This window comes from Papaver somniferum, chromosome 6 (assembly GCF_003573695.1).
Source record: "Papaver somniferum cultivar HN1 chromosome 6, ASM357369v1, whole genome shotgun sequence".
Taxonomy (NCBI): Eukaryota; Viridiplantae; Streptophyta; class Magnoliopsida; order Ranunculales; family Papaveraceae; genus Papaver; species Papaver somniferum.
This window is the reverse complement of record NC_039363.1, coordinates 132,704,006-132,728,740: the sequence shown is the minus strand read 5'-3', so window position 1 is coordinate 132,728,740 and position 24,735 is coordinate 132,704,006. Positions and strand designations below refer to the sequence as shown.

The 24,735-nt window shown below is 36.8% G+C and overlaps 2 protein-coding genes across 2 annotated transcripts; both read left to right on the top strand.

Annotated features, from left to right (window-relative positions):
- Nucleotides 1–5,227: 5,227 nt before the first annotated feature.
- On the top strand, nt 5,228–8,058 carry LOC113286204 (autophagy-related protein 101-like). The gene is made up of 8 exons (XM_026534887.1): nt 5,228–5,330; nt 5,464–5,517; nt 5,659–5,695; nt 6,245–6,330; nt 6,555–6,650; nt 7,004–7,166; nt 7,271–7,433; nt 7,788–8,058. Exons 2-8 carry the CDS (start codon nt 5,485–5,487, stop codon nt 7,861–7,863), a joined length of 654 nt encoding a protein of 217 aa, XP_026390672.1. The 5' UTR covers nt 5,228–5,330; nt 5,464–5,484; the 3' UTR covers nt 7,864–8,058.
- A 263-nt stretch (nt 8,059–8,321) lies between these two features.
- LOC113289367 lies at nt 8,322–10,816 on the top strand. Its single transcript, XM_026538605.1, has 3 exons — nt 8,322–8,593; nt 8,738–9,049; nt 9,705–10,816. The coding sequence occupies exons 1-3, from the start codon at nt 8,396–8,398 to the stop codon at nt 10,452–10,454; spliced, it is 1,260 nt and encodes a 419-aa protein (XP_026394390.1). The 5' UTR covers nt 8,322–8,395; the 3' UTR covers nt 10,455–10,816.
- Nucleotides 10,817–24,735: the final 13,919 nt, after the last annotated feature.

The following is a 24,735-nucleotide window of genomic DNA, read 5'->3' as shown; positions in this document are numbered from 1 at the left end:
ACAAATGACAATTAAATTGATTACTTTTTTAATTAGTTTGGTTGTGTATTCCAATTAGATTAATTATGGGTTCTCTTGTAATTAATCTAGTTGAGTATTTTCATACTCCGTAAGATTCCTCTTATGTTGAGTATATGAATGACTATCCTATTCATTTTCTAATGGTTATGTTAGTCGTATGCTCCTTAAGTTCTCTTATGTCGAGCATAATCAATTAAGTTGATCACTTTTGTGTTTAATTTGATTGCGTATTCCGATTAAATTAGTCATGGGTTTACTTGTGATTAATTTGTTTGAGTTTTTGGATATAGAAAATCATTCTCATAGTTTTTGGTGTCCAATCAAAATCCTTCTTTTCTTTTGAAATTAAGGTCGCTCTTGTTGTTCCCTTGGGAATGACATCTAATGGGGGAGAGTTCTTTTGAACTTGTGCTTAATGGTCATATCTTGAGGGGTGTGCGGCTGTGGAATTTTAAAGGGGTTATCTTGTATCTTTAAAATCCTTGACGAATGCTATGAGCTTCGGCTATATGATTGCATCTAAATCAGATGGTATGTATTTTCTTTTAGTCATGAAATGTCTCTTACGTAAATTTCATTATGACCCCGTTCTTGTACCTTTGCCAATTTTATTGACAAAAAGGGGGAGAATTAATATGTAGTTCACACTATAAATACATATGGTTTTCAGATCATTGTGTAAGGGGGAGTGGTTTCCATGTGAGATGGAGTATTGACTAAGGGGGAGCGATACATATCAGCATAGTATTATTGTTGAAGTTGTGATAAAATCGGACTTTGACACTGTGTAATAATACTATGACACTGTATAACAATGATCGAGACCGATGCTTTCTCATTGTTATAGCTACGGATCTTCAACAACGGTGATGCTAAACTTACAACCTTTGGGATCATTGGAGTACTTGGAAGTGACAAAGATTTCGAGGAATATTGAAGATTAGACATGTGGAATAGGAGCTACTAAAGTTTCTTTATCTTTTTTGTATTCCATATGTATTGATAGTTTTGTCACTAAAATTGACAAAGGGGGATATTGTTAGAGCATCTCTCAGTCGAACTCGCATGTGTTGCTATCTCAAGCATGTTTGTCAATGTTAGTGATCAAAACTATAAGTTTTGATTTCTAGTCTACTATAGCTAAGTCTCTGACTAGGATATAAAGTGTAGTTGAGCTCAAGGACTTCATGGCGATTCATCATACAAGAAGAAGAACTACTCAAGGAACCGGTGGAACTTCTCGACAAAAAGGTATGTGAAGACTTGAACTTATCTGTCACTCAAAAGTATATCTATTCTATCTCCTACTTCTTGAGACAAAAAGTCGTATGTTATATATAGACTTACATTATACACATTTGGTATTTCGAGCCGAGTATACCTCGCCTATCTATATCTCGAAATATGTGTTGGTAAGCGTTTCGCTTCGACCATGTTTATCTTTACCTAGTGACGAAAGTCATGATATGTTTCAATCACTTTGAAAATTGCTTTGACGAGAAATGGTGTAACAACTATATAACGTCCTCTAAGAATGTTTCAATGATTGTAATGAGAGTTTAGATTACATAAACAATGATGGACATAAGTATTGTTGTGGAAACACATATGTGCATAAGTCCTATCCCTTGAACCAAAGTTTGCGAATTTTGTTGATCAAGAGAAACCGGAAGAATGGCTTGTAGCCAAGTCCGCGAACTATCGAACTTCTCATCCCGAGAAGTTCTGTTGGAGTTAACAAACTTGTTGCGTGAGTACCAGTCTGCGAACCGGCGGAAAGTCTTTGCCGAGATTTTCTGCTGGAGTTTGTAAACTCTTCCCGGTTGCTTAAGTCCGCGAACCTAGTATGCGAACTTAAGAACGTTATATATCTGAAGATGATTTCTGAACTTAAACTTATAAAGACTAAGGAATGCAAGTTTGCAAACCGTGGCTATAAAAGTTCATGAACCGATTCAAGTGAATCAAATCATCTTTGCTTCAATTGTGTCTTGTGTAGTACATAAGATTTCCTTACAATTGAACAACTCTCTAACTATTTCATTTGAAGTCATTTGAACTAGTTATGGTGAAGAAGAATATGGTTGGTATGAAATGCTCATATGGCTAACCTTTTGGTTAACTATTGTTGAACCAACAAATGTACATGTTTGGGTACAGTTAACAAACCTAGAAGCGTGCATTTCATTTGTGTATAAAAAGCTAAGTTTTCAATATAACGGTTGAGAAATATTAGCTTGAATCTAAATCAGGTTTTCATCTAACGATGGATATTATTTACTTTGTAACCAATGCGAAACACTGATTTGAAAGACTATATAAAGGAGACATCTAGTATTGTGCAAACTAATCCCCACACTTCACGTGTGATACTAGTTTGCGTGCTAGAGTCGATTCTCCTTTAACCTTTGGTTTTCTTCTTCTAAAACCAGGTTAACGACTTAAAGACTTCATTGGGATTGTGAAGCCAGACCGATACTACTATTATCGTAGTTGTGTGATCTGATCTTGCATCTTCTATTGTACGAGCACAATCAGATTGATTGGCTTGAGATTAATATCTCCGATAGGCAAGATATAAAAATTAGTCACAAACATCTTCGTCTCATTGTTTGTGATTCCACAACATCTTGTTTCGCTACCATACGATTAAGATTGTTGTGAGGTGATTGATTTATCTAGGTTGTTCTTCGGGAATATAAGATCGGATTATCAATTGGTTCCTATTCACCTTGATTATTATCAAAAGACGGAAAATTTTTTTTACGGTTTTTCTGTGGGAGACAGATTGATCCTTTGATAGACTTGTCTGTGTGAGACATATTTGTTTATTGTCAAAGCCTGTGATTTTGGGTCGTAGCAACTCTTAGTTGTGAGTGAGATCAGCTAAGGGAATCAAGTGCGCAGTATCCTGCTGGGATCATAGGCGTAGGGAGTATAACTATACCTTGGATCAGTGGGAGACTGATTGGGGTTCAACTAAAGTCCAGTCCGAAGTTAACTTGGAGTAGGCTAGTGTCTGTAGCGGCTTAATATAATGTGTGCTCAATATGTACTAGGTCCCGGGGTTTTTCTGCATTTGCGGTTTCCTCGTTAACAAAATTTCTGGTGTCTGTGTTATTTCAGTTTCCGCATTATATTGTTTTATCTTTATAATTGAAATAATACAGGTTGTGTGTTAGATCATCAATTAGAGTAATCCAACCTTTGGTTGTTGATTGTCATTGATTGATCCTTGGATATTGGCTTTGGTACCATCCAAGTTATTCCTTGTATTTGATTAGTACTCGCAGTTTCTGTTTGAGGAAATCAAATCAAGAGAGAGAGATCTAAACTCGTTGATGTACTTTTAATTGATTGAGTCTTGTTGATTCTCTTAAAAGTATATTCGAGTTTGTCCATATAGATTGTTAAGCGAAATATTGGGTGGTGTTGTTAGACCCCCACTTTTTCACAAACCTTGCGACTGGGATCCAACTAGAATCATGTTTATCTTTGATAGACTTGATTGATTAGTTGTCTGAGATCAACATCATCTTATGGTTTCTCTTTGAGATTTATATTGATTGATTGCAAATCTAGAGTTTGATTATTTCTGTAGTCAAAGTTTGGATTGATCCAACCAGACAAAGGAGTTTATTAGACTAAACATAAGATCCTTTGTCAACGACTCAAATATCTTATTATCAAGATTGAATAGAGTAGTTACCAAACAGATTTATCCTTTACTATTTGGAATACGATCTAAAGGATTGGTGATTCACGTGCGTGACTCTAGAAGTCGAAGGCGCATGGATACTTAGGAAACTAAGTATCTAGGGGTAGTCTACTTGGTGTCATCTATACGAAGTTGGATTATATTTTGTATAACGGCTTAATTCTGGGAGTATTCAAAACTGGACTAGGTCCCGAGGTTTTTCAGCATCTGCGGTTTCCTCGTTAACAAAATCTTGTTGTGGCATTTACTTTATTATTTCGCATTATAATTGTTTTATTATAATTAGAGTAAATTGTACTTGTACGTTAATTCCATAACACTTGATATTAATCATGTATAGTTTCGTTTATTATCGTACCTATTATCAAGTGATCACTTCGTTGTCGTATCGTCTCGATTTTGAATCCATAGTCAATCACGCAAGTGATCTTGTTGTTGTATTGTCTCGATCTCGTATCCATAGACGATCACACGAAATGTGTACCGAAGTTGTTGCATTGTCTTGACTCTATCCATAGACGATCACACTTGGTAAAGGACTTATAGGTCGATAAATAAAAGATTGTGGTGTATTTGGGTACCCTCGTCTTTTCGGATATGTAAAAGGCACATTAGATCATGGTTTGTTTTTCTCAAAGGGTCTCACAACTTTGCAAGGCTATGGTAATGATGATTGGGCTAGTTTTCCAAATGATTGAAGGTCCACCAGTAGTTTCTGCATCTTTTTTGGTCATAATCCAATTTCTTGGTCAGTTAAGAAACAAACCATTGTTGCTTGATCAAGCATTGAAGATGAATATCGTGCTCTTGCTCAAACTGCAACAGAGGTGGTTTGGTTATGTCAACTTCTCAAAGATTTGTGTATATTTCTTCCAGCACCTCCTACACTGCGTTGTGACAACACCAACAATATTTTTCTTGCCTCAACTCCGTTTTTTCACAGTAAAATGAAGCACATGGCTTTGAACTTTCATTTTGTTCGTGAACTTGTTCAAGCTGAGACATTATCAGTCTCTTATATCTCTACCATCTCACAGCTTGCTGATATATTCACTAAGGGATTGCCCAAGATTTCAGCTTCTCAAGGACAAATTGAATGTTTACAGTTTTTATGCTTTTAAACAAGTTCAGTTTGAAGGGGGGTAATAGGCTTACATCACTGTTTACATCAGTCTCTTCTGTTACTAACTGAATTACCAGTCTGTATCTGTATTGTGATGGTCTATATGTTCGTGATTGTAAGTGTCTACAAGAAAAGTATAAATACTCTTGCCAGTTGTACTTCATTTCATGTTTAATGAAAAAAGTTGTTCTGTCACTGGCATACCCGTCCCATATCAGTCCCATGGCCGATTTCCATTCTTGGATTCTGTGTCACTTGTAAATGTACTGTCAAAGCATAGGCCCGGCACTCCAGCAGTTGCAGCTATTCGCCCGCAAACTGTGGTCATATCCGAATTGGGTGTAAACATCCGCCTGGCATTACAAGCAGAGTGCACGCATTAAAGTCAGTGTGTATCCCCAAGTTCTCTCGAACAACTTCTCTCCACGAAACGATCTGAAAATTACTTTCTTCCTGAAGTCCAAATCAGTGAGTTTTCTTCTTCTTCCGATCTTAACGATTGTTATTAGGGTTTCATTTACTCCTCAAAAGATTAGGGAAAGAACTGATTCTGATTTCGATCCCAGTATATAAGAATTTCCCTTATTTTGTTGAAATTTAGGTTTGTTAACTTAAAGATATCATGAATTGCGAGGTTTGCTCTCTTAAAGAACTGGTAAAGTTTCCAATCTCTTTTCTGCTAAAGTTTCACTTCTTAAATCCCTGATTTGGATAATTTTTTCATTTTATATAATCACTTCAAAAACATCAGTGACAGGATTTTGACTGATTTATTCTAGTGTTTGATGGTATGTAGGAGGTTGAATACTTTGAAATTCGGGAAGTATTACGCTGTAAGTCCACTGAAATTTAGCCTTTTATACTGTAATAATGAACATTTAAGAACTTGACCAAATATGGCACACCTTTACTCTCATGGCATGTTTCGTCTGAGTAATTGAATTCTGTACTTTGAATTACATTGGATTCCACTTTGCAATTCAATTACTTGACCAGAAATGCTGTTTGTTGCTTGAGCAGTTTTCTATTCCCCTGTGGTTGTGGATCCAAGCTTATATGGTGCTCAATAAGCTCTTTATGGAAACCCATTGTTTGAATCTGAATTTAATGAGCATATATGTTATGTGTTTTTTCAAATCCGGAGATATTGTTTATATGTCTTCGTTATTAGATGATTAGATTTTGTTCCAATATATTTGTTTGCTTTGTGTTTAGGACTTAACAGATTTTTCTTCGTACTGTCTGATCCTGGAGACTGGGATTTTTATTCTCAGTGACTCGGTGTTTAATACTTATTGGAGTAATACCTTTACTGGTCACTACTATCATATCATGCCTTTTGTTATTGATCTGATGACCAATGTTTGTGAAACTGCATGCAGGTATACTACATACAATCGTGTTCCATAGGGCTTTGGGTCTAGTGCGTCCCAAAGATATCGATTCAGAACTATTTGAAATTACTTATGTAAGTGGTTCTCAATTTTATAGCCATCATACTACACTCTCATATCTGATACAAGATAGCATTTTATTTGATTATATTCCGCATCTTGTTACTGTGAACATGTGGATTTCATGCTATCCCTTATGTTGTAGCATGCATTTTCTCAAGATCCACTAAATGACTATTGGTGTTGAGTTTTATACTCCGGAGGTTTTCTGGTCTTAGCCTTTTTTTGTTTCATCTAGGTGCAATGTGGAGATGCTGAACTCGAGAAGAAAGTAGAGGAGAAGATTAATCAGTTTATTGGATGGGTAGAGAAACACCCCAACAAGAAAAGTCAGGTGAGAGCTACACTATTTACTATCCTCAAGAGTTTTGCAAGGGTTCTTTTTAGCTGGAGTTCTGGTGGGTAGCTCTAGTGGCTATCTAGTGTCCTCCTGCTCCAGTCACCCACGACTTAGCTGGGGGATATATTACCAGTTTACCACCAACTCCTTTTCATGAATCTCTGTAGACTGTTTTTTCTTGTACTATCAATTTGATCAGAACCTTATGCATGATTTCATCATCTGACTCGATATTATGGACATCCAAAATGTTTTCCACTCTAATTTACTCGCATTCAAAGTCCATCCGTTTGAATCTCTTGGTTGTATTGTTTCGAGAATTTAACCATATGAATCGAATAATGCAGATATGTTTATCTTTCTATGAGGTGAAAAGTAAGCAGCCAACATGGTTCAGTAACAAACCTGAACGCGTGTATTGGGAACAATGGCATATCAATCTGAATGTACAGCACCCAAAAGCACTTACTATCAAGTCTCATCATTCAAAAGTGGTAGTAGATCCAGGAGGTGCATTCTCTTCCGAAATTTCCTCTGACTTCTTTTTTTCATGGTCCTTTTGATACATCTTGTTTCGGGGTAATTGTGTAACATATGGATGTTTTGCTCAACAGTTAGTGCACTAGAGGAGAGAACTGTACGCCGTGCGGCTTTGGAAGCATCTCTGCGTGAAGTACTGTTCCAAATAATAAAGTTTGTCAATGAGAAGAAGGATCACATTCCTCCAATACCAAACATCGAGGGTGTTACATTTCCATATGAAATTACTCTCCCAAGGTTAAATCTCTTTTCAACATCTTGAAGCTCATGCTATAATAAATTTTCTAGTTCCTTAGGTATTATCATCTTATTCCACAAGGTGGAATAAGATGCACAAGCAACACCCTGTACGGGTTGAGCCTATGGAATTTAAACGTGATATCAACCTTGCTAACAAACACAAAATCCATATCCATTATACATGTTTCATGTTTCTTGTGTGCATATTTTACCCTCTACCTGTAAACGGAATTGTATGTTAATATGAAACAGCTTACATTGGATAATTCTTTTCTTTGAAAGAGGTGTTTCTTTGTCAATTTATTTATCTTTTTGTTACCATCTCTGACACTTGATGTTTCTCTCCTTCAGCTCATCGGATTCTTCATTTGGAATGGACATGTTCAAGAGGATGCTTCAGACTGGTCATCCAGGAATGCTCAGTTGACCGGAAATGATAGTTTCCTACTTGAACTATCGATATAGGCCGCTTTTTCTTTTACTACCTCATTTGTGAATATGTAAAGAACTTGTGAAAGTGAAATATTTCCCACACGCTTGAACTCTATATATGCTTTTGTTTATAGGAAAGAAAATCAATCATATTAATCATAATCTACATTACATGGCAGTGCCCTTTCCTTCTAATTTCCTCCCCTCTTACGGCATCTGCCATCTACTGATGACAGAATCCTTAGCTTGTGCTTTTGGTACCAAATTATTGGTCTTTCTTTCCCAAGGAGGGGCAAATGGGCTGACAAGACATGCCCATTCCTACTTCTCCACGATGGTGTTTTTGTTAAATTTAAAACAAAATAGGGGTAATTATGTAAATAATTTCTCGTTGGTCGGTGTGAAATGATGAGTTATTAGATTCCGCTTTTTTATATTCCTCTCTATCTGATTTGATTTGATACAACAATGAATCCGGAAAGAAACCGAAAACTAGAAGCTGAATTGATGTTTTAACAAATCAGGAAATGGTCGCTGTTCATAATCGATTCGTCGCCATTTTTCTTCTCACGTCATTATTACAAACCCTAATTTCATATACAGTCACAACAGAAGCAGCAGTATTTAATATTTCAAATTTACTTAATCATCCTCTTAACCGCCGTTTGCATCAAGATCTTCCTCCTCCACCTCCTTCTCAATCTTCTCCTTCTCATTTCTTAAAGGTATGTTTAGACCATTCAATCAGATTAATTCATTAGTTGATTGATATTCATAAATAACCCCTAAATTAGAATGTTAATTAAATTAGGGGAAAATGTTAATTAGTTGAAACTAATTCATTTTTATTTTTTATTTTGAATTATTAGGATGTTTTGAAGGTGATATCCGCAAGACAGAATTGGACATCTGAGAAAATTAGGGTTTTCGATGTTGATATGAAAAATGTGAAAGTTGGGAGTTTGCAGAGATATGAGTTTAGAGTACAGTTTGCAAAGAGTGATTTGGAGTTTAAATTTGCAGATGAAGTGAATTCATGGAAAAAACTGAGGAAAAAGGGTGGATTTCATCCTTCGGTTCTTCAGGCTAGTTCAAAAACTGTGTTGAATTCATTTGAATTAGAGGGTCCATTTGAATTACATGTGGAGGATGGGGATGACCAACTGTCGCTACTGTTACCGGTATGTTAATGGAAACCAATTGGGGTTTTGTCTTATTTTGGTTTTGCTATTTATTTGTTCTGCTCCGTTGAGATAATAGACTGCACTTCACACTCTGATTTGTTAAGTTACTCAAATAGTTGCTCAAAGAATTCGAGAACCCAAGTGAAACAAGCATTGGGTTTCAATGATAGTAACATTGCTAGTTTAAGATTTCATTGCCCGTACTAAGTAGATCATTTGAGTTGATGCTCACATTATGCATTATGGATTTTGTAGTTCTCAACATATGAGATGTAGTTACTTTGAGAAGTATGTCAGCAAAATGATGAACTGACCTGTATGCAGTTTTTACTCTTGAAAACAAATTTTCCTTCTAATGTGGCTTTGGTACGTTACAGTTAGCAACCATCTCTCCTTCTAATGAACCAATCTGTGCTTTATGTGGATTACAACTTTCTTCATGTCATTCGCCTTATAACCCATGATCTGTAGTTAAGGCTGTTAATTCATCTTATATTTTCTTCTAGTGGACTACTCCCTAATGGTTGCGCGAGTGAGGATCTTGATTGCTTGTTTTGTGTATATTTTTTTAGAAGTATGATGTTGATAAGCACAATCCTACTTTTCCAGGGTATTAGATTAGCGTTAACTATATGTGAACCCTGGTTTGCAGTTGAATACCACACACACAGGTTTAAATCGAGTGCTTGTCGGTGAAGGCATCACTGTAAAAGTAAAAGGGGCCCGAGAGATTTCCCTGTTTCATGCATCAGATTTCGGCTTAGCAGTAAATAGAAGTTCAGAAGTGAAGGAAGGCAGAGGACAATTTTGGCCTTTGAGGCCTTCTTTATGTATGCCATTACCTCCTATACGAATTTCAGGATCTGCAATTCTAGTTGCGTACAGGACTCGTAACTCAGATGCTCACGTGGAAACTGCAAGCTTGTCCAAGGATATGATTGAATTGATACCAGAAAAATGTTACACTAGACATTTACAGAAAAAGGGCGCATGCCCTTTTGACTCCTTAACTTCAAGGTTGGCTTCGCTAGAGAGACTCATGAAAGGATTGCTAGGCGACAGAATCAAACAAAAAGGGTTGTCAAGTGTTCTTAAAGCTAAGATTTCTGCATCAACTGTTATTAGGTTCCGACTGGAGTTGGAAAAAGATGTTAAGTACAGTGATACATCTAGGCATACATTAGCAGAATGGAGAACAAAGCCGAAAGTTGAACGGCTTTCCTTTGAGGTAGTGGCCAGAGTAGATGCAGAAAAATTGAAGCCTATGGTGGTGAAGAGGCTCCGACCTTTCATCGCTGCTGAATCAGCGGCCTGGAGTATTCTGATGTCTAATATTTCCTTTACGAAATTCCCATCTGTATTAGTACCCCCTGAAGCTCTAACATTGGACGTAAAGTGGTAAACACGGAAAGAAATGCTTTGTATATTACTACTATCATCTCTTGAATGTATAATTTTGAAGAATTTACAGGTAAGTTCATCTGGAGGCTGTGTTTGGATTTTGTTTTTGATTTTATTGTTTTGTATTGGGCTCCTCTTCTCTCTGAGAAGTCTTTCAGCGAAAATGAAGAAGAAAGGATATATTGTAGTTTGTAAAGTAAGATTCTTTAAAAATTGTAATGTCATCTCCTCTGTAGATAAAATCTTTAGGTATATTCTGACGCCTGATGCCAATCTAGAATGGAAGTTTTATGTAACTGTCATTGGTAAGAATTAAGAACAAAGGATTCTCTGAAATAAAAGATGGGATTGTTATTGAGAGTCGATTACGTGCTCTTTTATACAAATTAGTACAACTACCTGAACACCTGTCCATTTATAATTGTTATTTTTATAAAAACCAAAGATTAGAAGAGGCAAAATTGCCGCAAATTATATAGAATTAGCCCGCTGCAGAGTGGATATGGTTTAATTCTCAAATTTAAAATAGTTTTTAGTGAATTATTGAATCAAAATGTTATTACCAGGCTAAGTCAACCCCATTTAGCTACTCTGTGGAAGATTGAAGTTGAATGCGAAGTGAAGAAAAAATAGAAGTTGCAATTCTAGACGGATTCTGTGGGGTCCGACTCTGATCACTTTAGCTATGCTAGCCTTGTATATAAAAGGAGCCTTGGTTCATTGAAATTCTGTATCTTTATTTTTTCTGCTGAAGTTGAAATTTTTGGGCAACTGCAAAGAAGTTCTTCTTACAGTAGCAGGGGATTATTGATTGTTTGTTATATTGTTAATCATGCATAGTGTTTCAGTATATATGGAACTGATGGACCTGGTGAAGGAGTTCACCACCGTCGTCGTCATTGAAGCAGTAGGGTTATGTCTGAGCTTCTGGCACGACTACCATTCCTCAACCAGGCCCATATCCTCCTCTTCAGTTGATTCTCTTCTGATTGGCGTTATTCCTTGATCACCCATTAGGTTCTGCTGTGACAAACAGACATTGTTGTATCTAACGTTATGCTTCTTCTTCACCGGTGAGGCGGTGACTAATATTGTTCGTTAATCAAATGGTTCATGGTCCTACTTAAGCGGTATATTTATTCGTTTTCTTTTGTTTGGCAATTTATTTATTGCCGGTGTATTCCTAGGCTAAAATTAAAGTGTCTTCAGAAATGTAACATGTAAATAAACCAATTGCTATATGAGATTTGAATACCTTCTTTGAATGTTACCTCAAATTTGGATCACAGTAATTTTTTTTGGCGTTAAAAATAGGTTGGCGCCCGAAACGTTTTTATATAGTCCAACACATCTCAAGGGTACTAGAAGAGCAAAGTTGGTAATTCCAAAATCAAGCATAAGTTGGACATTTTTTTTTTCTGATGCAAACACGAGATGGATATGGAACGCAACTTTTACCTAAAAATACACCATTCACCGATGTGGATACCCCGATACACACTGATCAATATTGCTAAATATTTCATACTCTCAATGAAACTAGTTGTGACATTAAATAACTCGTCTGCAATACGAGTTTAGGGCCATACCAATCTCGGTATCGACTTCCAAGTCACTGATTGGAAAACGGGATTGTTACTCATGCCGCACTCACTCTGAAAATGAGTGTGCGCTGCGTGTCATACCCAGCTTGATAAAAAAAAACTCAAACTTTAAGTGATACATGGTTAACGATCTAAGACAATGGATCACGAGGCTGTTAGGTAGTAGGGAGTGGTTATCTGCTTGCTTCGGAATGAGTTTGCAGTGACTCATTTTGTAAGAACTCTATTATTGGGGCTTTCAAGTTAAGGGTTTTTTGGGGCTTGGTTGAGTCCCAATATCCTTATATGATAGGGGGAAACCTAATTAATATCAAAAGTCAAATATACCCTTACCTATAAATATATTATAATTTAATTTTATAAAAATAAAAAAAAAAAATAAATCTTCTCTTCATCTTCATTTCATCATGATTTCAATGAAAATGATGATCATAATTTCATCATGATTATTAAAAATACTTAAATCTATAATTCTTCTTTTGGTCTTTTTCTTCTCCTCCATCACACCGTGATTCTTCTTCGCATCGTGATGAAGATGATGATCATAAAAAAAACCAAAATTGATTATTTTTCTTCCTCTCTTCTTCTTCTTCTCCTTCTCCATCGCGTAGACATGATAAAAAAAACAAAACTAAAAAAAACCCACCATTTATTTTTACTTTTGGTTGACTTAAAAATTCAATTCGATTAATTTGAGAAATAAAAAGTTTCTGAAACTGTATAACGGCTAGGAGTTCACACTTTCCCAACCGTGTATCATGTACTACTGTTGAGAAAATACATGTTTCCCAATCCTAAACCCTGAACCTACCTGTACGGTTAGGAGAGTAAGAACTCCCAAACATAAAAGAGTGTCCACGACTAGATTTTCCTAGCCGTAAGATATTCTGATAATTTCGGTTAGGTTTTCCACGCCGAAAATGCGTACTTTCGGCTAGGTTCCCCAGCCGTAACTTGAACTTTCGGCTAGGTTCCCCAGCCCTAACTTGAACTTTCGGACTTGGAAAACCTAACCATAACTATTTCTGGTACTTACAAAAAATAGAAGAAAAACAATCGGTTGGGAATTCTTATCGACCCAACCCTGAAAGTAAATTTCGTCCGGGGTATCTTCAATTCCGAGCCGTAAATTATTAATCACGGCTGGGTCGACAATATTTCTCAATCGTAGTTACAAATAAAAAAACCAGATTTTTTTTTTATTTTTATCAGCATTGAATCAACAAAATTATTATTGGGAATCAAGTATAAGGTTCCCGAGTGTTTTAAAAAGAATTCAAAAAAGTTTAATTTTTTTTTTCAAAATCATCTTCTTGGATCAAAAAAAAAAAGATGACAAAAAAAAATTTGATGAAAAAAATTAATCGTATGATTAATTTTAATTTATACACTAATCACTATCAATTTGGTTAATCACCATAATTAACACTAATCAACTTGGGGGCACTTTAGACATATTGAAAATAGTAGGATAATGGGTTATAGAATTACTACTAATGACCAAAAAAAATCCCAAAAAACCATTGATTTCTAAACCCCAATAATAGAGTTCTTTTTTAAGCAAGAATAGCACAGATGGGACTTGAAGTTGCATATAGCTATAATTACCTAGCTATTAGTATATGCCTGTGTGAAATTGTCATATTTAACACTTCATGGCAAAATATGCAAATTTAGCAATCCCATTCTGATCCATAATTGCCAGCACTGTTCATTCCTTCAGGGGCAAAAAAAGCTTACATACTGGATCCAATATAGCCATGATGGAGTTGAGGGACGGACCAGAAATTCCATATAAGGGGACGAATTGGCAAAAAAAATTATTTTTGGGGTGCTTATTAAGAGATTCTTCATTTAGTTAGTAAGAATTTTAAGGGATCACTAACGAATTAACCAAAAATAGGGGGACGGGGGTCACCCCTGAGCTCCACATAGCTCCGTCCCTGATGGAGCTGCCAGGGAAGGGGAGCAATTGCCTATAGATCCTTGACTACTACTCCCTCCGTACCACATATATAGGCGAAGGAGGACGATTCTCGTGGATTAAGAAAAGTATCTTGAACTCATAAATTTTCATGTTTTTTCATGTTTTGCCCTTTGTCCTATTTATAACACTATTATCTATGTACCATAAATAAGAGTATGTCTGGAAATATTCATCTAGTAAATTAGACTCCGCCTATATATTGGTACAGGAAAAAAATAAAAATTCTGCCTATATAATAGATACGTGAGGGAGTATTACAAATTTTCGTTCCTTTTTAGTTGGCTTTATCCTCAAATTACCCAGCCCTTGTTCTTCATCCCTTGATGCACGTGAAAGGCGCCCTATTTGGGCTAAATGATTGGGCTTGATTTAAAAATTTTCATTTCATTAAAGAACATAGTGGATTGAAGATCAAAATTATGGACCACCATGTATACTGTCCTCTATGATTGTAATCTTGAATGTCCTTTTCTACGTACTAATTAATCTGACCACATGTATGTACATTATTCAATTTTGAAATGCATATAGACGTTTTCTCTGGATAATCCCCATCTTGGCCATCTGGATTTGTTCCTATCGACTTAAGCCACTGTTAATAAATATCTAGCAAATAAAAAGTTAATATTTGTACGGTTTGACACTTGCATTTCATTTTTAAATTCCTAATATTTAGTCAAGTTGTTGGAACTAAGAAAGCTTAGTGTATGATTAGGCTTTAATTAATCAAAATTTGATAGTTGAGACTCAACTATAAAACATATAATGTTTGATTAGTAGTCAATTAAGCTGCAAAACCGCGACGATAAGCTTAAAAATGAGAGGGATGTTCGTGGAAACTAATATAATCTTGTCATGAAAAGAAACTTCGATTGAGATCCAGAAATATCTTTGCTTTGTTGAGTGATAGGATGCAACTTTTTAATAGTTTATTATGACCATTGTATAGGGGATTAACAATTTAAATCAAAGTTAAAGTCCCGCAAACAAGATATCTCTACAGTGGTAGGTAAGTTCTCTTTGCGTACTCAAAGCGAAGATATTTTGTTGAACTATTCAAAGCAAAGATATTAAAAATGTTTTACTGACGGTCTTCATTCGTTTGTGATGGTTGTGTTTGATAGTTTGTACCTGCTTTTTACACACGTCTATACAACATGAATCTCTGCCTAAAAATGAAATGAGAGGGGGGAAATTTACAATATCTAGGAGCAATGTATGAACAAAAAAAGCAAAAACTAAAACAAGATTGTGCAATGCGCATGAAATGTTTATTATCCCTAAAATTTGATCCCAAGATATGTACAACTTTCGGGTGGGATCACACTTTTTTCGAAAAGATTCACTATTTCTAGGTCTTGGATTTAGATCAGTGTCACCTATCGGACCCAAAATTTGGGTCAACAAGTAAAGTCGAGCCAGTAACCAATGCCCATGTCAGAAGAAGAGTTCTTGCCTCAAAAACAACCAAAGTCTGATTTAGATAAAAGCTTCTTTTCAAAAATTCTTTTGTTGCTCTCAATCCAAATGACCAAGTGATAGCCGATGGGATGTAGTGCCACAATGATTTACTTGATATCGAGGACCGAGAGACCAAGTTTGTCCTTGAGTTAGCCAAATTGATCATACTGTGTGAAAACCATGTCTAGCCATCATTTGAATTTTGAAGTTACTTGTGAAAGTCGGGAAATTTGTTCACATAGCCTTGTATGACCGGTCGGTCAAGCGACCTAGTAATGAAGTGCCAAGATGGCGCATTATCTGCAAGTTGGCCAAGGACAAAAATGCATGGGGCATTTAGAGTTGCATATTAGGCCAAGGCATGGGCCAAACAGGGTTTGGACATGGCCAGGGATGCGAGAGTAGCATCATTAGGTGCCAAAAGAGTTTGGCACATAACCTGTGTGCATGAGGCATACAGAGTTGCAAGCAAGGCTTGCATAGGCACACTTGCATTGGGGGAGTGATGCACAACTATGATCGCGGTACTTTGGCGGGGACAAGCTATCATGGCGCTGCAAGGCTAGAGACATGTGTCAGGTACATGGCCTCGACATTTACAAGTTGGTTACACAAGTTAATATTTCCTTTATGCTTTCTAAAAGGCTAGGAATTGCCTCTACGACTTCAGGAAAGAAGTTAGGCTAGTTGACACGGTTAGCCAAACTTCCTTGTAAAGTAAATCTGTAACTTCTAGTCAATTATTTGTGTATAGCTTTTGTAAGGCTATAAAAGCCTGATCTTGTGATGGGTTGGGTGTACAAGGAGAGTTTCTGTAACCCTAAGTTTGCAGTAATAATAAAGTTTCGACCAAGATTAAAACTAACTTCTGATGGTGCATTTGTTCCTTTGTTTGGCTTACTTTTTTATGCATCAAGCGGAGTGTGTGTGATTTGGTGGATTGAATGATTGTGAGTAGAACCTCTGTTTAGTATGGGATGAATAGAGTTTTAGTCATGAAGTGAAGAAATTGGCTAAGTGCGAATTGGTTGAGACTGTGTTGTGGAGCATAGTGTCGTCGCCAATGTTGGATGTTGCATTTGGATAATTTGAACCTATGACAACTCAGGTATCGGAGCCCTGGTTAAGGGTCCCTATGTTCACGTTAGATTATAGAAGGCTAGTTGAGTTTGTTGCTGTTCTTGAAGTTGGTTGTGAATTGTATTTGGCCTCAAAAAGGATGGGAAGAAGATCAATCCAAAGGTTAGCATTAAAGGTATGTGAACTCTATATCCAAAAATCATCAAGTAATGATCAGACACAAATGATATCCTCGAAACAACTTGATAAGGGTGAAACGAGTTTTTCTACATATCAGAACGGTACCAGACATGCTACAAGAGCTGATGAGATACATCACGATGTTGGTATGGTCCAACATCGGAACATCAGTCGCTTACTAGGGAGTAATGCACACACGAAGAAGAAAATATCTTCTGGACTAATGTATAATGATGTGAAGATCAATGTAGAGTGGGTATTAGCGATGGCTGATACCGGTGCTACTAAGTTCTTTATTCACCCAAACATTGACTTAGCATTAAACTTAACTGTCACTAGCGCGGCTAACACCATCAAGGATCTTAACTCAGAACCACAAACCAGTCGAGGGAAAGTTCGTCATGCATATGTTAAAGTTGGAGAATGGAAAGGAAAAATATATTTTCTAGTGATGGTCATGGATGATTATGACCTTATATTGGGAATGGATTTATTTTGCGCGGAGAAGGCGTCATCGTTTCCTCATAAAGATGGGATATTGATTTAACATCCTCAATACCCATGATTTGTCCCAAGGGTGAGACAAAGTGATAAACCAGACAAGATACTTAATCCATGTTTTTCTGCGATTCAGGTGAAAGAAGGTCTACATAAATGCTTGACTACTTTCCTAGGCGTGTTGATTGAGATAAAACCACGAAAGGTAGTAGAAGTTGATAATGGGATAACTGAGGTCTTAGAAGAGTTTGTAGACACGATGCATGTAGAAATTCCTAGTTCGCTACCGCCACGACGTAGGATCGTTCATATGATTGAGTTGGTGCCAGGGGATAGGTTGCCTACACAAGCACCATGTCGTATGTCACCGTTAGAAATCGAGGAAATGCGCAAGCATATTTCTGAACTGCTGGAGGCAGGTTATATACAACCGTCTAAAGCTCCATTTGGTTTTCCAGTTTTCTTCCAAAAGAGGCAAGATGGCTCGCTTCGTATGTGTGTATACTATAGGGCATTGAATAAGCTAACTCTAAAGAATAAGTACCCAATTCCGATAGTGGTCGACTTGTTCGATAGATTATCCAAGGCTAATTTATTCACCAAGTTGGATTTGCGCTCAGGTTATTATCAAGTGCGCATAACAGAAGGAGACGAACCAAATACTGCAATGGTAACCAGGTATAGATCGTATGAGTACCGTGTAATGCCATTCGGCTTGAGTATATTGACCGCTTTGTAGCAGTATACTTGGAAGACATAGATATTTACAGTGAGATTTTGGAAGAGCGTACGACGTATCTTCGTAAAGTGTTTGCAAAGATTAAGGAAGCTAGTTTTTATGTGAAGAAGGAAAATGTGAGTTTTCCTAGACCACGATAACTTTCCTTGGCCATGTGATATCGCAAGGGAACGGAAAAATGTAGAGGCTATTATGGATTGGCCTGCGCAAATAATTTAGGAGAACTTCGTTCTTTCTTGGGTTTGGATAACTATTACCAGTGTTTTATAGTTGGCTATTCAAAGAAAGTATCCCCTTTGAAAAATTTGTTGAGGAAAGACAAATCTTGGGCATGGACTAACAAGTGCTAGCGGTTATTCGATGCATTAAAGGAAGCGGTCTCAACAAAACCAGTTCCCCGTTTTCCTTGCTTCAATATACCATTTGAAGTGTACAATGATGCTTCAGATAGGGATTTAGGGGCAGTCTTGGTGCAAGATGGGCATCCGTTAGCTTATGAGAGTCGTAATCTTAACGATGCTGAAGGCCGATATACTGTGCATGAGGAAAAAGATGTTGGCAGTGATACATTGCCTAAGAACATGGCGTCATTATCTGTTGGGAACTTATTTCATCATAAGGATTGGCAATGTGGCCATTACGTTCTTTACCAGCCAGAAAAATTATCGCTTAAACAAGAGCAAGGTAGCTTGACTTTTGAGCGAGTTCGACTATAAGTTCGAATATCCAAGAAGGATTAATTTTGAGCCAGATGCATTGAACAAAAAGTTGGTAGCAGAATATGTTGCGGCACTGACCACGATTGAGGCAGAGTTGTTGCCTCGAATCAAAGAAGAGACAAAAAATGATCAGGCATGTGTGCCCTAACTAAGAAGATATGTGATGGGATCGTTCATCAATATTGGATGGATGATAGAGTCATCTATGCCAAAGTAGGAAGAATTTATGTACCCAATTCCGGTAGATTGAGAAGGGAACTCTTGCGAGAGACGCATGATTCCATTTGGGATGGTCATCCAGGCATGGAACGGACATATGCTTTGATCGCTCGTTCTTACTACTGGCCTAAGATGGAAGAAGACATTGAGTTGTATCTAAAGACATATTTTGTATGTCAACTGGAAAAGACGGAAAGGAGAAATATAGCAGGGTTGCTACAGCCTTTGCCGATTCAATACAAGCCATGACAATGCTTGTCGATGGAATTTATCAATGGATTACCGAAGGTGCAAGGCTTTAGCTCGATAATAATCATCGTTGATCACTTTTCGAACTATGCTACATTCATTCCGTATCCCCATTCTTGTAATGCAGACGTTGAAACAGATCTGTTATTCAAGAATGTAGTGCAGTATTAGGGACTTCCTCAAGATATTGTGAGTAACAGAGACTCAAGGTTTACAAGCAGATTTTGGACTGTCTTGTTCGGGTTGCTTGGGTCTGAACTAAAGTTTCCTACTAGAAATCATCCTCAAACTGATTTTCAGAGAGAGAGGATAAATATATTGTTAGAAGAGTATTTGCATCATTATGTAACTGCAAACCAGGTAAATTGGGTTTCGTTGATGGATACGGCTCAATTTTGTTACAATTTGCACAAGAGATCGTTTAAGGAGATGAGTCCTTTCAAGTTAGCAACATGACAACAACCATTAACCCCTCATGAGGTGCCGAAGGCTAAGAATCAAGGCTCCTCTCCAACGACATATTGTTATGCAAGGTCTAAAACAGAGATGACTGAGTAGGCGCGTGATAGTTTTTCCAAGACAGTGAGAAGGATGAAGAAGTATTTTGATTTACATCGCAGAGATATGAAATTTGAGGTAGGAGATATGATACTGATGAAGTTAATGCTCCAAATTTAGAAGAAGATTTCTATTAGAGCACTGCTCGATCGAACTCGCAAGCGTTGCTATCTCAAGCTTGTTTGTCAAGTTTAGTTGCCAAAACTATAAGTCTTGATTTCTAGTCTACTTATAGCTAAGTCTCGGATTAGGATAGTAAGTGTGGTTGAGCTTTAGACTTCACGGCGTTCATCGAATGAAGACGAAGAACTACTCAAGGGAACTTGTGGAACTTCATCAACAAAAGGTATGTGGAGACTTGAACTCATCCATTACTCAAAAGTCTATCTACTCTATCTCCTATTTGAGACAAAAGTCGTATTTCTATATAGACTTCAATTATACACATTTGATATTTCGAGCTAAGTTTATCTCGCTTATCTATTTCTCGAAATATGTGTTGGTAAGCTTTCACTTTAACCAAGTTCATATTTTATTCTTGACGAAAGTCAAAATTAAGATGATCATGTGAAAATTGCCTTGTAACATCCTACATGATTTGTGTGAGATAGTCATTTGATGTAGACTCGGAATATTTCGTATTGATCATTCGATCACTTGAAAATTTCTTTGAAGCTAATAGTTTATGTGAGACAGCTATTGTCGTCTTCCAAGAATATTTCAATGATTGAAATGAGGGTTTAGAACATGTAACCATGATTGGATATAAACATAATGTATTCACATTTGTGTAAAGTCCAAAACCGGGAACCATGGTATGCGTACACGTATGCGTACTGGTTGGTTGTTGGAAGTCCGAGAATTATGCATATCCGTACCATACTGGCGGATGTTCAAGTTCCGTGAATTTATGCTGGAATTTGGAAGTGTAATATGGTATGCGTACCCGTACGCGTACTGGCGTAACCAAACTCAGTCCGGATACTTAGCTATGCGTACCCGTTTGCATACTTAAGTAGGTTATGTTCTAAAATCGGTTTGTTCATGAACTAATACATTTATATACTAAGGAATGCAATCTTTTGCAAACCTTGGCTACAATGTTCATGAAATGATTCAACTGAATAAAAATCGATTTTGCTTCAATTATGTCTTTATACTTCTATGAGAATATAAACAATTGGACAACTCTCTAACTAGTTTCATTTGAGTCATTTGAACTAGTTGTGATAAAGATGAATAAGATTGATATGAAAGTCCTCATATGGCTAACCATTGGTTAACTACTGTTGAACCAACTAAGTGTACACGTTTAGGTACGGTCACCTTTATCTGAATGATGGTACATTTCATTTGTGTATATATAACATGCTAAGTTCGATCTAACGGTTGAAAGATATTAGCTTGAATCTAATCAGGTTTTCATCTAACGGTGAATATTGAATGCTTTGTTACCAAGGTAACTTTGATTACAAACCCTGATTTGGAGACTATATACAGGAGAATTCTAGCAACTGGGAAACCTAATCTCCACACCTCCTGTATGAAACTAGTTGCGACTAGAGTCGATTCTCCTTTAAACTTAGGTTTTTCCAAAACCCTGTAGGTTAACGACTTGAAGTCTTCATTGGGATTGTGAAGCCAGACCCAACTATTTTCTCTGTAGTTGCGTGTTCTGATCTTGCTGTTTTCAATTGTGATTGAGTATTATCTTCTTTAAGATTTTCTCAAGATTCAATCTCCGATAGGCAAGATTGAAAAGTAGCCACAAACATCTTTGTCTCATCGTTTGTGATTCCACAATATCTTGTTTCGTTAATCGATTAAGATTATTGTGAGGTGATTGATAATACTAGGCTGTTCTTCGGGAATATAAGTACGGTTTATCAATTGGTTCATGTTCACCTTGATTTATCAAAAGACGAAACAAAACTCGTAGGTATATCTGTGGGAGACAGATTTATCTATTCAATAGACTTTTCTGTGTGATACAGATTTGTTTATCAAGTCTTCGACTTTGCGTCGTAGCAACTCTTAGTTGTGGATGAGATCAACTAAGGGAATCAAGTGCGTAGAGTCTCTTTGGGATTCAGAGGCGTAAGGAACGAAACTATACCTTGATCAGTGTGAGATTGGTTAGGGATCAACTACATTCCATCCGAAGTTAACTGGTAGTAGGTAGTGTCTGTAGCGGCTTAATACAGTGTGGTGTTCAAATATGTACTAGGTCCCGGGGTTTTTATGCATTTGAGGTTTCCTCGTTAACAAAATTTCTGGTGTCTGTGTTATTTCTTTTCCGCATTATATTTGTTTGTATAATTGAAATATCACAGGTTGTGCGTAGTTCAATCAATTAGATAATCCAACCTTTGGTTGTTGATATAAATTGATTGACACTTGGATATTGGTTTTTTATACCTTCCAAGTTATTTCTTATATTCAATCAGGCTCGCAAATTCCTATTTGTTTGATTGCGGATTGAATTGAGAAATTGAGATATAACTCTTTGATGTACTTTTCTTAAAATTGAGTCTGACTGTCTAGTTGATTCTCTTGAAAGTATATTGGAGTTAGTCCATACAGATTGCTAAGCAAAATATTGGGTGTGGTTGTTAGACCCCCGTTGTTCAGTTTCTATCAAGACAGTGCATATAGGTTTGATTCCAAGATATGATGGTCCTTTTGAATTGAAGATAAAAGTTGGTAAGGTGGCTTACAGACTCGTTTTGCCGGAACGATTGAAAGTCCAGTTTTCATGTCAGCTTCTTAAAGAAGTACCATCCTGATTTATTGGACACTTCGAGACGACAATCGAAGCGTGCACCACCAGTAATCAGATCACAATTCGACAAGCAAGTTGAGAGTATACTTGATGATCGAGTTGAGGGGCAAAGAAAGAAGAATATGAGAACCTATTATTTGGTAAAGTGACATGGTTTACAAGATTCATAGGCTTCTTGGGAGAAGGACACAACATTGTGGCAATTTGAAGAACAAGTTCATGCTTACCTACAACAAAAGAATCGACGAGGGCGTCGAGTTCAGCTGATGCGGGAGGTCTATGACCGGTTGGTCAAGCATCCTAGTAATGACGCGCCAAGATGACGCATTATCTGCAAGTTGTCCAAGGCCAAAAATACCTGGCACATTGATTAGGCCAAGGCATGGGTCAAACCTATCATTGGGGGAATGATGCACAACTATGATGGTCGTACTTTGGCTGAGACAAGCTATCATGGCGCAAGACTAGAGACATGTGCCAGGCGCACATGGCCTTGACGGTTACAAGTTGGTTACACGAGTTAGTATTTGATTTATGCTTTCGGATAGTTTGAACTGGTGACACCCTGCAAGGCTGCAAACTTTAACCATATTAACTCATCATATGTTCCCATCTATATCATCTATATTAGCAAATTTTGGGGATATGCCATTTCTATACTAGATAATACAGGAGTCAGAAAGCATTGCCGCGCAGGATGCAACTGGGCTTCCTGCCGTTTAGAAGCAGAATCCAAAGCTGGAATTGAGGCGATAAGGTGGATGAAGGAACTAAAGATACAAAACTGCTGCATAATTAACGATTGTCAAACCTTAATGAAAATTATGAAAGGAGAAGCTGATCCAAAAGTTCAACCTTGGAGGTCTCAGACAAGCATCAATAGATGCAAATTTTCCCTTATGCATTATAATTCGGTTTCCTTTATGTATAAATCTAGAAATTATGTTACATTTGAAGACAAATTAGCTAAGGAAGTAAGATCTAGGAGAATCAGATATTTCTCTACGAAGAATGAAAGTGAAAATGTTATGTTCAACATCCTAGAAAGAGTTAATCTTGAATTAACTCCTATCTTATATATTTTACAAACTTCCGCTTATATATAAATAAAAGTCTTTCTTATAAAAAAAAAATATTAGCAAATTTTTGGTCTGCCACCTGTCAATATAATTTTTTACTTAAATAAGAGACCTAGAATTAGCCAAGTTCACAGAAACAAGGGAGTTGCAGTGGAAACACGGCATAGCCTAGTTCAACATAAAATGTTTTTAAATTTTTGCTAATTAATCTTTTTTGAGAAAACTAGTTTTTTACAAGAAAAAAATATCTAATTACCTCATTAATAAAATGAGTTTAAATTCGGGTGTCTCCAACATACCTAACACCATCTCACTCCTGTTCTTAGTTCGATGGACAATAATATACTAATGTAATTGTAGTTTAATTATCACCACCTAATCAGCGTATATTGATATTCAATCGACACTAATTGATAGCATATTCTTCTATGGTTCTTGTTGATTAAAGAACAAAATCTTAAGACCAATGGAATAGACAACAAGATAATAAACGAAAGCGACATCTAATTAAGATCATATCTCACTGCTCAATGCAATCTACTGACCATCTAATCTCCGACGGTACTATTAAATGCTAAGGTAGCTCGGAGAAATTGCTATATTTCTTAACGTGTCAAGTCATTACTGGCGGATCGGCCGTCATACGTGGCCCGTAATTCTCACTGCGCGTAAGACGTAAACATATTATGCAACACGCTTTGAAGTTGGACTCCTCCTTCATGCTATTATTCAGTTTTGGCATGGGTCTCGTGTTTGTCTAGAAATCTCATTTTGGAAGAAGAAGAAGTCAAATGAATAAGATGGATATGCATGGCGAAATACAAAAACGATAAGTTTGGACGAAGAAAGAATGACTTGTACATTTCACCATCACTAGCCAAATTGTCATGATATAAAACTAACTAATCAACATGTACTGCAAAAACTATACGTGAAAGGTGAGATATGAATGTCATGAATGAATTTTATATATCTCCACTATGACAGCCAACAAACATAATTCTCTATTATTACGAGCTATAGTACACTATTTATGCAATCCTATCCACAATAATTTGGTGGGTGCATATAGATTTCGAGATAGAACGAGAGAGAAGAATAAACGGCTCTGGCTATTAAGGTGTCCC

Bases quoted from the DNA above. Each gene is read 5' to 3' on its own strand.
- LOC113286204 (XM_026534887.1), top strand. From the start codon at position 5,485: ATGAATTGCGAGGTTTGCTCTCTTAAAGAACTG. The intron at 5,518-5,658 runs GTAAAGTTTCCA...GATGGTATGTAG, and splicing joins TTTGCTCTCTTAAAGAACTG to GAGGTTGAATACTTTGAAAT. The intron at 6,651-7,003 runs GTGAGAGCTACA...CGAATAATGCAG, and splicing joins ACCCCAACAAGAAAAGTCAG to ATATGTTTATCTTTCTATGA.
- LOC113289367 (XM_026538605.1), top strand. From the start codon at position 8,396: ATGGTCGCTGTTCATAATCGATTCGTCGCCATTTTTCTTCTCACGTCA. The intron at 8,594-8,737 runs GTATGTTTAGAC...TTGAATTATTAG, and splicing joins CTCCTTCTCATTTCTTAAAG to GATGTTTTGAAGGTGATATC. The intron at 9,050-9,704 runs GTATGTTAATGG...CCTGGTTTGCAG, and splicing joins AACTGTCGCTACTGTTACCG to TTGAATACCACACACACAGG.